This window comes from Panthera leo, chromosome B1, assembly GCF_018350215.1.
Source record: "Panthera leo isolate Ple1 chromosome B1, P.leo_Ple1_pat1.1, whole genome shotgun sequence".
NCBI lineage: Eukaryota > Metazoa > Chordata > Mammalia > Carnivora > Felidae > Panthera > Panthera leo.
Genome location: NC_056682.1, coordinates 21,148,725 through 21,163,684, shown reverse-complemented (window position 1 = coordinate 21,163,684; position 14,960 = coordinate 21,148,725). Strand labels below are relative to the sequence as shown.

The 14,960-nt window shown below is 44.6% G+C and overlaps 1 protein-coding gene across 1 annotated transcript in view; it reads right to left on the bottom strand.

Moving 5' to 3' along the window:
- The window catches only part of MTMR7 (myotubularin related protein 7), a 106,503-nt gene that overhangs the window by 29,675 nt on the left and 61,868 nt on the right, over positions 1 to 14,960 (bottom strand). The window contains exon 6 of the mRNA XM_042934391.1: positions 7,974 to 8,108. Coding sequence (XP_042790325.1) covers positions 7,974 to 8,108 — 135 coding nt within the window. The remainder of the gene's footprint in view (positions 1 to 7,973; positions 8,109 to 14,960) is intronic.

Below are 14,960 nucleotides of genomic sequence, written 5' to 3'. Positions count from 1 at the left end.
TTTGTATAATTATTTTCCAAAGCTGTTGGCCAATCCTTTACAACAAGCTTCATCAAAGGAAACAATAGGAGACTTGCAAGTATCCTTATGCTACACCAACCTTATATTTATTCTGTTTCTTGAATAATTCTAGTTAAGCCTATTTACCACATACTGCAGAGATACTCTTTTTAAACAGTGTAATAAATAAAACTCAAAATACTATTATTATTATTATTATTTTAATGTATAATTAGAATTCTGTGTTCACATTTTTAAACAGTGGAATGCCTGTGACCTGGGATAATTTACTGGTAGTCTTTCCAAGCAAAGGAGCCACACAAGATGTCTTCTTGAAAGTCAATGGTACTTCTCATAATGAACAGAAGATGGCAATATTTAATCTGTCATCCAAAGTGTAATTTTTCAAGGTTTCCACATATGTCACAGAACCTATCAGGATAACGTAGCAAATGCTGAACCCTCAAAGCAGGAAATACAGTTTTAGAATTAATACAATTTCAAGAAGCTATCCTGGACCTATATTATAAATTTTTTTTAACGTTTATTTATTTTTGAGAAGAGAGAGACAGAGCATGAGCGGGAGAGGAGAGAGAAAGAGGGAGACACAGAATCTGAAACCGGCTTCAGGCTCTGAGCTGTCAGCACAGAGCCCGATGTGGGGCTTGAACTCACAGACCGCGAGATCATGACCTGAGCCGAAATCGGACGCTTAACCGACTGAGCCACGCAGGCCCCCTGGACCTATATTATACATTTCCAGATAGAGTGTCCCTTGTATAAACAAAACAATATTAGACTAAGTTTAATTTGTCCCCTGTGCCTTTGGCTGAGAACTCCATCTCATGATCGAAGGAAAAGCAATTCATCTCAGTTCCAAAAAATTCTCAAAGAAATAAAACATTAGAGGTAACTGCACTCCACTTTCAATTTATGCTTGAGGAACACAACAGGCAAATGACAAGTAGGGCTGAAAAAAAAAATACCCTGTTTTCTAACCCAAGATCACTCCACTATTTGATAATCTCTGCATCTTTGGATGCAGAAAAGCTCATTAAATGAAACAAAATGAATTCCACTCATTTTCCAACAAACTCTTATGAACACCTACTGTGTGTCAGATGATAAACAGAATAGAAAGTTGAGTAAGAAGCCATTCCTACCACCATAAGCTTCTGAGTGTGGAAGGGAAAATACACAGCACCAAATAATAATGGCCTCTACCAGCCAGGACTGGGCAGAGGCTGTGATAGTGGCAGGAGTTTGAATCGGGAACAGCCCCGTGGAGCCTAGGGGATTGGGGGTCACGTTCCATGAAAGCAAAAAGCCTTGAGATAGACGCTAATCATCTGGAAGGATGGAGACCGAGGGGAGGGCACTGCAGATGAAGAGGTGAGAGACAAAATCAAGAAACAGATCATCACAGAGCCGACCAGTGCCAGTGGAGTAGACGGTTCACAGATGGTGGCAGTAGCCAGAGACGAGGCTAAAAATTAGCCAGAATCCTCTACAAAAAGGCCTGATTCAGAAGGTCAGACTTTACACATGACAGTGGAGAGCAACTGAGGATTCCAAGAAGATTTATTTGAAAATTTGAAGATTTAGTGTTGATGGCAGAGGAGATCCACTGGACTGGGGCAGAGGACACAGGCTCCACGACGAGCTTGCGGGGCAGGTTTGCGGCCATATCCCTCCACCTGGCACAGAACAGGACTCAGTGAAGATTTACTGACCGGCTGACTGGCCAAAGGACTGAATATGAGAACAAAGTGGAGGGGTGAACAGGCCAAGAATGCTAAGAAATAGAATCAGATCTTCCTCTGACCCTAAATCAATCAATCAATCAGACACACCAAAACCATGAGAACTTAGCCAACGATGATCTTGATGTCAACTCAATGGTCAGCCTGGTCACTCAGAAGACTACAACTATCTTAGCCTCACAAGTCTCAAATTTCAGCACAGTACATTCCGTACCTGAATAGTGACAGGGCCCAAGCTGACATGGTTGGGAAATGGAAACAAGTTATCTTGGCCAGAGGAGGACCGGGCCACATGCAGCGAGCGTCACGTGACGATCCTCTCCCTCTCTCCGGGACTGATGAAATGAAGAACCTTACCTTGGGGCATACACAGGTAAAAACATGAGAAGGCTTTATTTCCTGCAACTGCTGTCTACAACTGTGCCCGTCAAATCTTCCTTTCCTACCCTCAGGGTATCTCAGGCAGAATGACTAGCTTTTGGATTACACTCAGAGAGGAAATCACCATCCGGCTCCATTTACAATTCCAACGCCATATATGATGCAAATTCATCTTTCTCTCGTTACAGGCTGTGAGGACTGGTGAGGGGTCTTCTCTCCTTGCTTCTCGTTCCTCTTCTAGGTACTGTTTTGGGAGAGTGGGGAGGTAGTACAGAGGAGGGATAAGAAAAGTGATAACCATCTCTTCATAAAGCTGGCAAGAATGCAGTTCTCTCTCCACTAATGTCACTGCTTGACTGGCAACACTTATGGGCCATCCCTGCCCTCTCGGTGAAAGAGTCCAAATGCTGCAACCCCTGGGGCACACATGTGGGCTCTTGGACATATGAGGTACACAAGTCACTGACATGGGAGATCCCTCAGGCTTGAACTTCTTCTAACCCCCTCAACTTCGCTCCCCAGCAAACACCCTGCAGTCACTTGCAGCTGGAAACTTTGGGAGGGAGTCTTTGGAGGGACATTAGCAAGATGGCTCCTGGGCACTTGCTTCCTCCGTGCCCACTAGACCCACAGGGAAACTCCTCTGTCCTTGCACTACCAAAGAGAAGGCATGAAGACGTTCCACTGCCTCTGAATACTGCTGTCTCTCCAATTCCCTTTCCCCCTGCTCTCCGCCATAGTGGCCATCGGCAAGGATGGCCCACATCCTGCTAAAAAAGGAGATCCTAGATTCTCCTCTTTCAGGCACCTCCGTCTTTACGATGGGTTCTCTCAGCTCCCCCCGCTCACAGGATTTGCTAAGTAAGAACCACATAATTACCGATCCCAGAGAAACACAAAAATATCCAACATTCTGTAATGCAACTATAAAACTGCTTACAGAGTGCCATTAGAAGCCATAACCATAAAGCTGTCTTTGGAGAAGGAGCAAGGACAAAAGGCTGAGCATTCGCAGAGGCAGGTGGCTGCCTTCCCTCACCCCTTCTCTGTACCGCGCAGCACTTCCTGCCAAGGTGCAGGCATCAGAGCACAGCTCAGAGCCCTTCTGGCTCCTCTGGCCCTGGCCCTGATTTGGGCTGAGCTTGTGGTTGGTTCTTCAGCCCCCGTCTCCCTCTTCAGTGGGTGTGTGCTCGGAGGTGGCAACCCTCCTGAGCCTCACGTGCACACAGGGCTCTGACTTCTGTGAACAGCTCCATGGTCAAGTGGAAGGAGCCTGGGCTTTGGCATCGGATAGGCCTGGATTTGAATGTGGGCTCTGCTCTGACCTGTGCAACCTTGGGCAAATTATTTTACCTCTCTAAATCCAAGCCCTAGCCATAAAAAGAAAACACGTCCCAATTTTCAGGACTATTGTAAGAATTAAACGACAAAGTGGTGCCTGGCATCTTTACAAGCCCAGCCAAAACCCAGAATAAAGCAAGGAGAAGTCATGAACAAGGTTGAGATAAAATTAATTACCTCCCATTTTGTAATTCAACTTCTATTGATTGCATCCACATTATTTCATATCAGCTTAATGCACCAAATCCCAGCAGTAAGATTTGTCCTCATATATTTGGGGGGGGGGGGGCAGATATTCAAACATATTGAGGACCTCACTGCTTCTGCCTCCCATGTTTTTAATGTCAACAAGCAATTCAGAAGGCTTTCACCTCAAGAGGCAGCATGTGGGGCTAGCCTCACTGAGGACAGGAATGGTTGGGGTTGCCTCCTGTTCCTCTCTCTTTTTAGTTAAACCTGAGAGCTCCATTTCCCCCTGCCCACCACCTAGAGCAAACAGGGACTCCATCTCCTGGCTACCAAGGAAGCCTGACACTCTGGAACAAAAACCAACAGATGTGTTCTTTGGAAGAATGAAAGCTCTAAGCAAACAGTTTAAAACTCATGTGAAGTGTGTGTATGCGTGAGCAAATACAAGAACAGGGCACTTGTATGACACGCCAATTTTCTTTAATGGATCGGCATTGAACTTCTTATCACCAAGAGTAAACACGCTTAGTGCTAAATATACCCTTCAAATCAAATCCTCTGGATTAATTCATTTTAAATCCGGAATATGCCAGGCTCAACAGCTGCCACATTTCCCAGGAGGTTTACATAGCACAGTGCACACTTGGTTCACTGGCCCTGCCATCAGTAGGTGAATCTGTTTGGCTTTATTTAAACCTGGGAAAACGGGACAGGAGAAAGGCGTCCCAACCCAGGAAAGCCCCTGTCCTCTCCTTGTGTATCTCCTCTTCAGTACATTTACCTAAGATGCAGGCATTCTTTAATTCCCCTCTGACCACGAGGCAAGTCCAAACAGCCTTTTCTTACACAAAACGTGCAATAAAGAGGACAGAATGCAGTCAAGGTAAGAAGGGAGGGGCTGTACTGTGATAAGCCCGAGAAAAAAGCACAAATGGAAAGAGAACAGTAAAGTCAGAGGTTTTCTGGTATCTTTCAAGTGAAAATCTTCAAGCAGAGCAGCCTTTTTTTTCTTTTTTTTTTTTTTCCAGTTTGAAGTTCTTACCAGGGTATTTCATTTTCACATTACCTAAAAGGAAGGGAATCCTTTACATATAATCTGCTATAATGTGATACAGCTGTAACATGCATTTTATCATTGATCTCCACAACTGATTTGCTGATCTGGCATCTGAAAGGGACTCCATCCCCGTGGCCTGGCCCACAACTATCCCACTACTGCACTTGGGTCAGGAGCACGGGACTGTTCGAAGGTTGAGGATATGAGTAGGGCACTGATCTTACACTAGGAAACCATCCAATTAAGTGAACCAGGCCATGAATCACAATATTTGATGAACTGAGGCTCAGAGAAGCATTGAAAATTGCCAGGCTCTGAGTGCCTACATAATGGATAATACCCAATTCTCAATTCTCACACGGCCCACGAGTATAGGCTATGTCGATAGTTACCTATCAGTGTATACAATGGATTTGGGCTGTCCATCATTTGGGCTGTTTCCTGCTTCCTGTTCTAATGTTTCTTGTGTCCTTGTGTTCCTTTTAAAAATAGCTTCACTGACACAGAATTCACAGACCATACAATCCATCCACTTGTGTAATATATCCATTGTGTAACTGGCACTACAATCTAATTTTAGAACATTTTAATCACCCCAAAATGAAACCCTCTACCCATGTCCCCCCCCCGTTTCCTCCCATCCTTCTAGCCCAAGGAAACCACCAGCCTACCTTCTGTATCTATGGATCTGTCTATTCTGAAAATTTCATATAAATGGAATCACACAATGTGTGATCCTCTGTGCCCGACTTCTTTCACTTCATGTAACAGTTTCAAGGTTCATCTACATTGTGGTACGTATCAGTACTTCATTCCTTTTTATAGCCAATAATATTGCCTTGAATGGATATACTACATTTTATTAACTCATTCTCAGTTGACGGACCTATGGTTGTTTCTACTATTTTTATTTATTTACTTATTTTGAGAGAGAGAGAGAGCCAGGAAGGGATGAGAGAGAGAGAGAGAGAGAGAGAATCCCAAGCAGGCTCTGCACTGTCAGCACAGAGCCTGATTCAGGGCTTGAACTCATGAACTGCGAGATCATGACATGAGACGAAATCAAGAGTTGGACACTCAACCAACAGAGCCATCCAGGTGCCCCAGGTTGTTTCTACTTTTAAGCTATTATTAATCAAGAAGTATTCACAGGTAAGTTTTTGATGGACATGTGTTTTCATTTCTCTCAAGTTAGGAGTAGAACTGTTGACTCATATGGTAGCTATGTTTAACATTTAAGGTCCTTACAGTCTTTTAACCTTTTCATGATGACAACAATCTTCAAACTATCATTTATGAGGTAAAAAAGTTCTGAAAATCCTCCTCTTTCCCCACAGGAAAAACCACTGTTAATGGCTTGGCATACATACCCTCACATTTTTTCAATGTATAGAATAATATATAATGTTTACAATTATTATTACATAAATGGGATGACATCATACATATTTGTGTATCTCACTCTTGTCGCATACTAGATCTTGAACACCTTTCCACACCCATGTGGAGCATGGGCCACATGTACTACTCTCTCCTCAGGCATAGGCACATGTACATTTTCATTACTGGCAAGAAGTTATAATGACAAAAATGTTGATTAAGGTCATTTTGTTTGGTCATCTCATTTTGTCCTATATGTTTCATGTAGTTGTAGGTGATTTTGTTTCCATATATTCACTGGCACATCCCACTAAGGACTCCTGTTGTTGACTGGTTTACAAAGAAATGGGTCTAGGCCATGAAATTGGAAATTAAATTGGACCTAATGCTAACAGGCATAAAAAAAAAAAAAAAGGAAACCTGTGTGGTATCGAGATACCCTGCAAGATGGACTTGGCTTATCCCTCGACCACTAGATTTCTTGTTGACCATCTGATTAAATTATAAAATTGGTACATGAATACATGCATAATTAAATAGTATTTACAAATAAGAGACATGTAGAAAGTTCTCTACCTCCCCAAATCCACCCTTCTCTATGGAATTTTAACAGGTTGCCACATATCCTTCCAGATCTCTTTCTATTTTCATAAACCTGTAATTTCTTTTACATGAACAAAAGAGCATGCATACTATTTTGTGACTTTTTCATTCACTTGACATTATATACTGTAAATCTTTCCAAGTCACAGATACAGATTGCTGCAAGGTGAATATGAAATAGTACAGCTGAACACCTCACAAAAATTGAACTGTGGGAGAGCCACAGTAATTCACTGTCAGAGAAAAAAAGGTCATTTTAGAAACAAGTGAAAAAAATAATTTGGTAGGGGTTCCTGGGTGGCTCAGTTAAGCATCCAACTTCGGCTCAGGTCACGATCTCCCATTTTGGTTCAGGAGTTCACGCCCCACATCAGGCTTTCTGCTGTCAGTGTGGAACCCACTTGGGATCCTCTGTGCCCCTCTCTCTCTGCCCCTCCCTCTCTCTCAAAAAAAGATAATAATAGGGGCGCCTGGGTGGCTGAGTCGGTTAAGTGGCCGACTTCGGCTCAGGTCACGATCTCGCGGTCAATGAGTTCGAGCCCCGCGTCCGGCTCTGTGCTGACAGCTCGGAGCCTGGAGCCTGTTTCAGATTCTGTGTCTCCCTCTCTCTGACCCTCCCCTGTTCATGCTTTGTCTCTCTCTGTCTCAAAAATAAATAAACGTTAAAAAAAATTGAAAAAAAAAAAAGATAATAATAATAAACATTGGGGCGCCTGGGTGGCTCAGTCAGTTGAGCGTCTGACTTCAGCTCAGGTCATGACCTCACGGCTTGTGGGTTCAAGCCCCGCGTCAGGATCTGTGCTGACAGCACGGAGCCTGGAGCCTGCTTTGGATTCTGTGTCTCCCTCTCTCCCTCCCGTGCCTGTGCACTCTCTCTCTCTCTCTCAAAATAAATTTTAAAAATTAAAAAAAAAAAACATTAAAAAAAATTTTTTAATAATAATAATTTGGTGTATTTAGGAGAGCAAGCTCCAAAATTAAACCACACTCATGTGTTGTGTATACTGTATACCCAGCACATTCCTAGCAGCAGGGGAACTATCAAAAGTACCTGACGTGATGAGGAAACTCACAGGCGGAAAAACACTCACCCAGGAAGAAACACGGGGCCGAGTGGGGTGGCCAAAGAGGAACAGCCCCTTTGCAGATGAAGCGCCCTGAGTGGGGGACGGCCGTCCATTTCCTTGGCTCTGCCTCGTCTCCAGTTTCAGGCTTCAGAGCTGCAAAGACATGCATCGGGACGGAACAGCGACACTTACCTTGGGCCGAGTGTCCACGACGTAAATGAAGTCACTTCCTGGATTGGCTTTCCTGATGGCCTGAAGCATCTGCTCGTCCTCCAGGCAGCGGGCACTGAAGCCGGACAGAGGCTGGCTGCTCCGACAGATGGAGGCCTGAGGGGAGAGGCCGCGGCCACAGCATCAGAAAGCGCGCCACTGTTCCCACGGACAGCTGCAGACTGTGTCCCCAACCACGAGCCCCGGGCTCACTTACACCCCACGCCAGCTTGTAGAAGTGTCTGAATGCCTTCCAAAAATCCAGCTTGGTTTCTTTTTAATGCAGGCCAAAGAAACCACAACAAGGGCAAACAGTGCAAAGTTTCTCAGTGTAAGAAATTAGGAGTGTGCATGGATGTTGAGATAGGACCTAACTGATGAAATGTAAAGCCATCTAAGTAGCCTACTTTCAGGGTGCCTGGGTGCCTCAGTCAGGTAAACGTCCAACTTTGGTTCAGGTCATGAGCTCACGGTTCGTGGGTTTGAGCCCTGTGTCGGGCTCTGTGCTGACGGCTCGGAGCCTGGAGCCTGCTTCAGATTCTGTGTCTCCCTCTCTCTGTCCCTCCCCTGCTCACATTCTATCTCTCTCTCTGTCTCTCAAAAATGAATGAACGTTAAAAAAAATTAAAAATAAATAAATAGCTTATTTTCCTTTCCACAGGTATTATTTTCTTGAAGGTAGCAATACAAAATAAATAACTATTCTCCTAAAATTTACAGGATACTTGCTAATAGCAAGACTAGTTAAAAACAAGTTATTTTGTAATGCTTTCCAAATTTTTTATCAGCTCATTTAGAAACAGATACCAAAACCCAACTCTAATGCTAAATGGGAACGTTTTCACTATGAGGAAAGCCCAGGCAGCTGGTAGCTCGGGCACCTAAGGTCAGCAGGCATACACCCCGATGGCCCCGGTGTGAGAGAAGCAGGGGGCTTCTCTGGAATCGGCCTGCGTTCTATTCTACAATTTCCCAATTCTGTGATTCTGACAGAGTAAACCGTATCACCAGACAACAAAGACAACAGCACGAAACTTTCCCTGCATTATTAGGTGAGCACGGATACAACCTCATAGCTATAAAACTTATGCTTCTGTGGCAAAGTATTTTTTGCGGACTTAGATGTTAACATTTAAAATAAAGGAATGACTCTCCAAGAACCTACACTGAGGCTGCGAGCCCACTGGGTAAGAGGATGGAGGGCGTGGTGGTCAGGGAGGAAGAGAACCCTCTAGCTCCAGGCGGGCAGGCTAAGCAGGGGAAACTCACCAAAGAGACTCATGGCAGAGTCCACTCGGGGCACCTGCACTTCAAGTCTCTACCCCTGAAGGGACAACCCAGCTCTGAGTCCAAGCACAGCCTACGTGTCCCTAATATTCAACCCAGGAACACTCAGTGAGGGTTTGGGTTTCCCAGGAAGACCAGGAAGCTTTGGTGGTCCTCATTGGAGAAGGCGGGAATGTTTCTCACTACCTACACCATCACCACCACCTACACCATCTACACTATCTACACCATCTACACCACCTACACCATCAACAACACCTACAACACCTACATCATCCTCACCATTAACACCACCTACACCATCTACACCACCTGCACCATCAACACCACCTACACCATCAACACCACCTACACCATCTACACCACCTACACCATCTACACCACCTACACCATCAACACCATCTGCACCATCTATACCACACCACCTACACCATCAACACCACCTACACCATCAACACCATCTACCTCCACCACCTATATCACCTACACCACCTACAACATCTACACTATCTACACCACCTACACCACCTACACCATCAACAACACCTCCAACACCTACATCATCCTCACCATTAACACCACCTACACCACCTACACCATCAACACCACCTACACCATCAACACCACCTACACCATCTACACCACCTACACCATCAACAACACCCACATCACCTACATCATCCTCACCATTAACACCACCTACACCATCTACACCACCTACACCATCAACACCACCTACACCATCTACACCACACCACCTACACCATCAACACCACCTATACCACTTACACCACCTATACCACTTACACCACCTACACCATCAACACCACCTACACCATCAACACCACCTACACCATCAACACCATCTACACTACCTACACCACCTATATCACCTACACCACCTACAATATCTACACTATCTACACCACCTACACCACCTACACATCAACAACACCTACAACACCTACATCATCCTCACCATTAACACCACCTACACCATCTACACCACCTACACCATCAACAACACCCACATCACCTACATCATCCTCACCATTAACACCACCTACACCATCTACACCACCTACACCACCTACACCATCTACACCACACCACCTACACCATCAACACCACCTACACCATCAACAACACCCACATCACCTACATCATCCTCACCATTAACACCATCTACACCATCTACACCACCTACACCATCAACACCACCTACACCATCTACACCACACCACCTACACCATCAACTCCACCTATACCACTTACACCACCTACACCATCAACACCACCTACACCACCTACACCATCAACACCATCTACACTACCTACACCATCTACGCCACCTACACCATCTACACCATTTACACCACCTACACCATTGCAGCTGAGGACCTGCTGACAAGACCGAGAACCACACCACAGCCAGACACATAACCGGACAACTGCCAGAGAGTTCCAGTTGCAGTCTGTGACAGCAAGGGGCAATCACCGAGGTGGGTGAAGAACTCTGAGCCCAGCAGCCAGGTTCAGAATTCAGGAGCGAAGGGCATGGGACGGTGGCAAGCAAAGCAAAGGGGCGGCAGAGCTTCTCCAGAGTTGCACAACTCTTGAGCTGTTGGCAGAAGTGCACCTGCAGCTGGAGAAGAGAGGGACGGAGGGCCTGAACACGGATGGGGATGGCCGGCAAGGGCTTGGTCCGGGAGAGAGGTGAAGCAGGGCAGGGACCAAAGGCGGGCTGGGTGACAAAAGACAAGCAACATCCGATGGATAGAAAGATAAGGGCCACAGAGGGCTTTCTTGGGGCTTTACTCGGGGGTTCTTTCTATTTCTTCTGCTCTTCGGGGGGTCAGGGCTTGCCCTGCTGCCCTGAGGGAATTCTGGCGGGTAAGAGAACAATTCGATCTAGAGCTTCATCTGGGTTAAAGAAGTACTAGTGAAGGCAGCTACCACCAGGCAATTTCTTCGACTATCAGAAGAGTTAGAGGGGAAGGAGACACATTTACCTGGTGAGAACGCACATACCACACCTACGCTCACTGAGCAAGTGGGACTTCCATTGTGAAATGAAACCAGGGAATGACAATGACCTGCAGGCTGACAGCCGCTAGTTTTAAGTGAAGGGTTAAGTCAGAGCAGAGTTACACCATGAAATGTGGCCAATAAATTAAACCAGATATATTAAACCCATTAAACCAACTGTACTTTAATATTTCATAGTTATATTTTCTTAATAACCCATAGACATGCTCCACACAGAGTTCTTCCCCGCGTCAGAGGGAACATACAGTCACCAGTTTTGTGTGGCACAGTAAGTAGTCTTACAGTGCTTCTGTTCGCCCTGTCCACGCCCCAGACAGTCACACTGGTGACAGACTATTACCATTCGCTGGTGGCCTTTCTTACTGATGTCACCCATCTGAGAGCAGAGGTAAAGCTCTTCCATGGTAAACTGTCATGAGCCCCTCATTTACAACGCTACTAATAATTAAAATATCCAACATTTTCTGAATGTGTGCTATATGGCAGCACTATCACAAAGCCTTTGTCATATTTTTATCTTCTCAACTACCATATGCAATAACATCTATGACTTGCTCCATTTTATAAATGAGGCAACCAAGGCACAGAGAAGGGAAGTAACTTACTACTCGCTGTCAGTAATTAGGGCTAATTATAGCTAATAATTAGGGAAGCCAGACACTGCATCCAGGCATAATATTTTCTGATCTGGGATTCTTAGCCAAAATAATATAACATGACAAAATCATAAGTCAGGAAGCATGATAGAGAATTAAGATGCAGCATTCAGGAAGGTCTGGCTTTTAATCCATGGTTTGCTCTCACTCACTATCTAATCTTGGCTAACTGACCTATTGTCTTTGAACCTGGGTTTTCTCATCTATAATATGAGGAAAATAATAGAAAAACTACAGAGTGTGATGAAGTATATAACATTCTTAGAACTGTGCCTAAGACATAGTGAGTTTCAAGAACTATTAGTTATAAAAGGAGGAAAGACGGTCTGTATTTTTCTTACGGGAAATCACCTCTTTGGGAATCTTGCAGAGTTTCCCAGAGATCTGTGCTGTGAAATTAGGAGACCACCTTAGTCACAATTTAAAGCACAACTGCTTTCTTAAAAATAATTAAAACATTTAATAAGAAAGAACAAAGGATACAGCAATTCTAAGGGCTGGTAAATAACAAACAGGCACAGGCTTCTGAACGTAAGTGACATTTATAATTTATATATCTCTCATTGTTATGTACAAAGCTGTTAATAGTTTGATACCCAAAGGGAGTCTGGATGGCTTTATATAACCCATATGCAGTTCAAGGCCTAAAAGTATTATTCTGCACTGCCTGTGACATCTGGTAAAATTGGGAGGGCCAGCTCCCCTTTACATCTGCTCCTATGGACAAAGCTCCCTGGCTGGACAATTCTCCCTATGGACCAGATGTAGCTCCTGCTCAAGTCTGAGCTGAGGGTTTCAGGCACCTGCCAGCCCATGGAATTAACCAAGCCAATCACATCCTCGCAGGAACCTGAGGTCACCTCACCCTCTTGGTACTACAAAGCCCGACTCCCACAATCCCTCCTGGTTCCCTCTATTCCTGAGTGCAGCCCTGCATGGCCTGTATGGCAGCCATGTCCTCCCCTCCTGGGAAGTGAGTGTGCACAACAAATACACTGCTGACAACTTCATTTGTCTGGTGTCGGGTGTCATGGGCTCAGCCTTCTCTGGAGCCCTAGGGCAGGAGTCCTAATCTCACCAACAAGTGAATAGGATATGATTTTAACACCACATATGATAAAAACTGATGCAAAAGGAATTATGTACCCTCAGCAGAGGCATTTCTATCAAAGGATTCTCCACAGGACTTCTAGTTCATGCAATGATGTGCACTCCAAGCTTCTCTTAACCTAACTTTCGGGTCCCACACCCCACATTAGCCAAGCCACCTCTCCATCAGAAGTGTCTCTTTGGTAACAAAAGGATATGTGGGAAATAGCAGTTTAACTAAAGAATACGATATTCTTATTCACAAGCATAAGTTTTATTGGGGTAGGAATACATATTCTTTTTTTTTTTTAATGTTTATTCATTTTTGAGAGACAGAGAAAGAGAGCAAGCAGGGTAGGGGCAGAGAAAGAGGGAAACCAAAAATCCAAAGCAGGCTCCAGGCTCTGAGCTGTCAGCAGAGAGCCTGACACAGGGCTCGAACCCATGAACCATGAGATCATGACCTGAGCCGAAGTCAGCACTTAACCAACTAAGCCACTCAGGCACCCCAGAAATACACATTCTTAAGTCTATAAAGTCTGAAACCACAAAAGGGAAGAAAGAAAGATCAGCACATTTACACCATTTACACGATTTCTATCTGTTTACTTTGCATGGAAGACTGCCTGGTTTAGGTATGAGTTTTCCTAAGCAACGACAGCATGAACTGCTGCTTTGTTATCTCAAACATCTTCCATTTAACCACAGAAATCCACCCCGATCATATTTCCCTTTATAAAAATCCCTGGTTGCATCAGAAGGATTTACACAGTTAACTTTGATATTAAAACCCAAATGTTATAAAAAACAAAATGGATCATAATGCTACCTGCAGCAGAGAGTTAATTCATGGGGGTGGGAGAGTGGGTATGCATGTAAGGGCACACTAAGTATTTCCCTGCAGAAACCAGCTCATCAACAACGCTTAGAAACACATCTCTGTGGGGTGCCTGGGTGGCTCGGTCAGCTGAAGATTGGACTTCGGCTCAGGTCATGATGTCACGGCTCATGGGTTCAAGCCCCACATCGGGCTTTGTGCTGACAGCGCAGAGCCTGCTTAGGATTTCGTCTCCATCTCTGCCCCTCCTCCATGCTTGTGCACTCTCTCTCTGTCTCTCTCTCTCTCTCAAAAGTAAACAAAAAAACTTATATAAAAAAAAGAAACACGTCTCTGTTCCTTACTTTGTAAGAAGAGCTAAAACATGAAGTATTGTCTTCCTTGAAGTTCTAAATACAAGAAATCAATTATTTTAAACTATAACTGATGGCTGTTATGATTCATTTTCAAGCCTGGAGATCAAAGAACGAATGGCACACAAGAGCAGCAATGGAACAATGAGAATCTGAGGTCAGCAGGTGAAGAGGCTGGCCTCTGAGCTCTAATTGCTAAAACTTCTAACCCATTCTGAGACAGCACACACTTGCCCTTTGCAATACTCACAGTGACCAAAAAAAAAAAAAAAAAATCCTTTTCTCAAGAATATCAAAACAGAAGGAAAGGCAGTAGGATGGATACTATGCTCACTTTAAATTTTTTAAATGTTTTTATCTTTGAGAGAGACAGAGTGAGCGGGGGAGGGGCAGAGAGAGGGGGAGACACAGAATCTGAAGCTGGCTCTAGGCTCTGAGCTGTCAGCACAGAGCCCAACACAGGACTCGAACTCATGAACCATGAGATCATGACCTGAGCCGAAGTCGGACGCTCAACCCATTGAGCCACCCAGGCGCCCCTGGGCTCACTTTTTAAATACCCAGCCCACCCTTACCTCTAAACAACAATAAAAGAATAAAAGATCCTCCCTCTCTTACTTCTTTACGAATGGATGCTCCAAAAAGTGCCAATGCTACTGGTATCCTAATTTCAAATACAATGTCATGAAATTCCCTA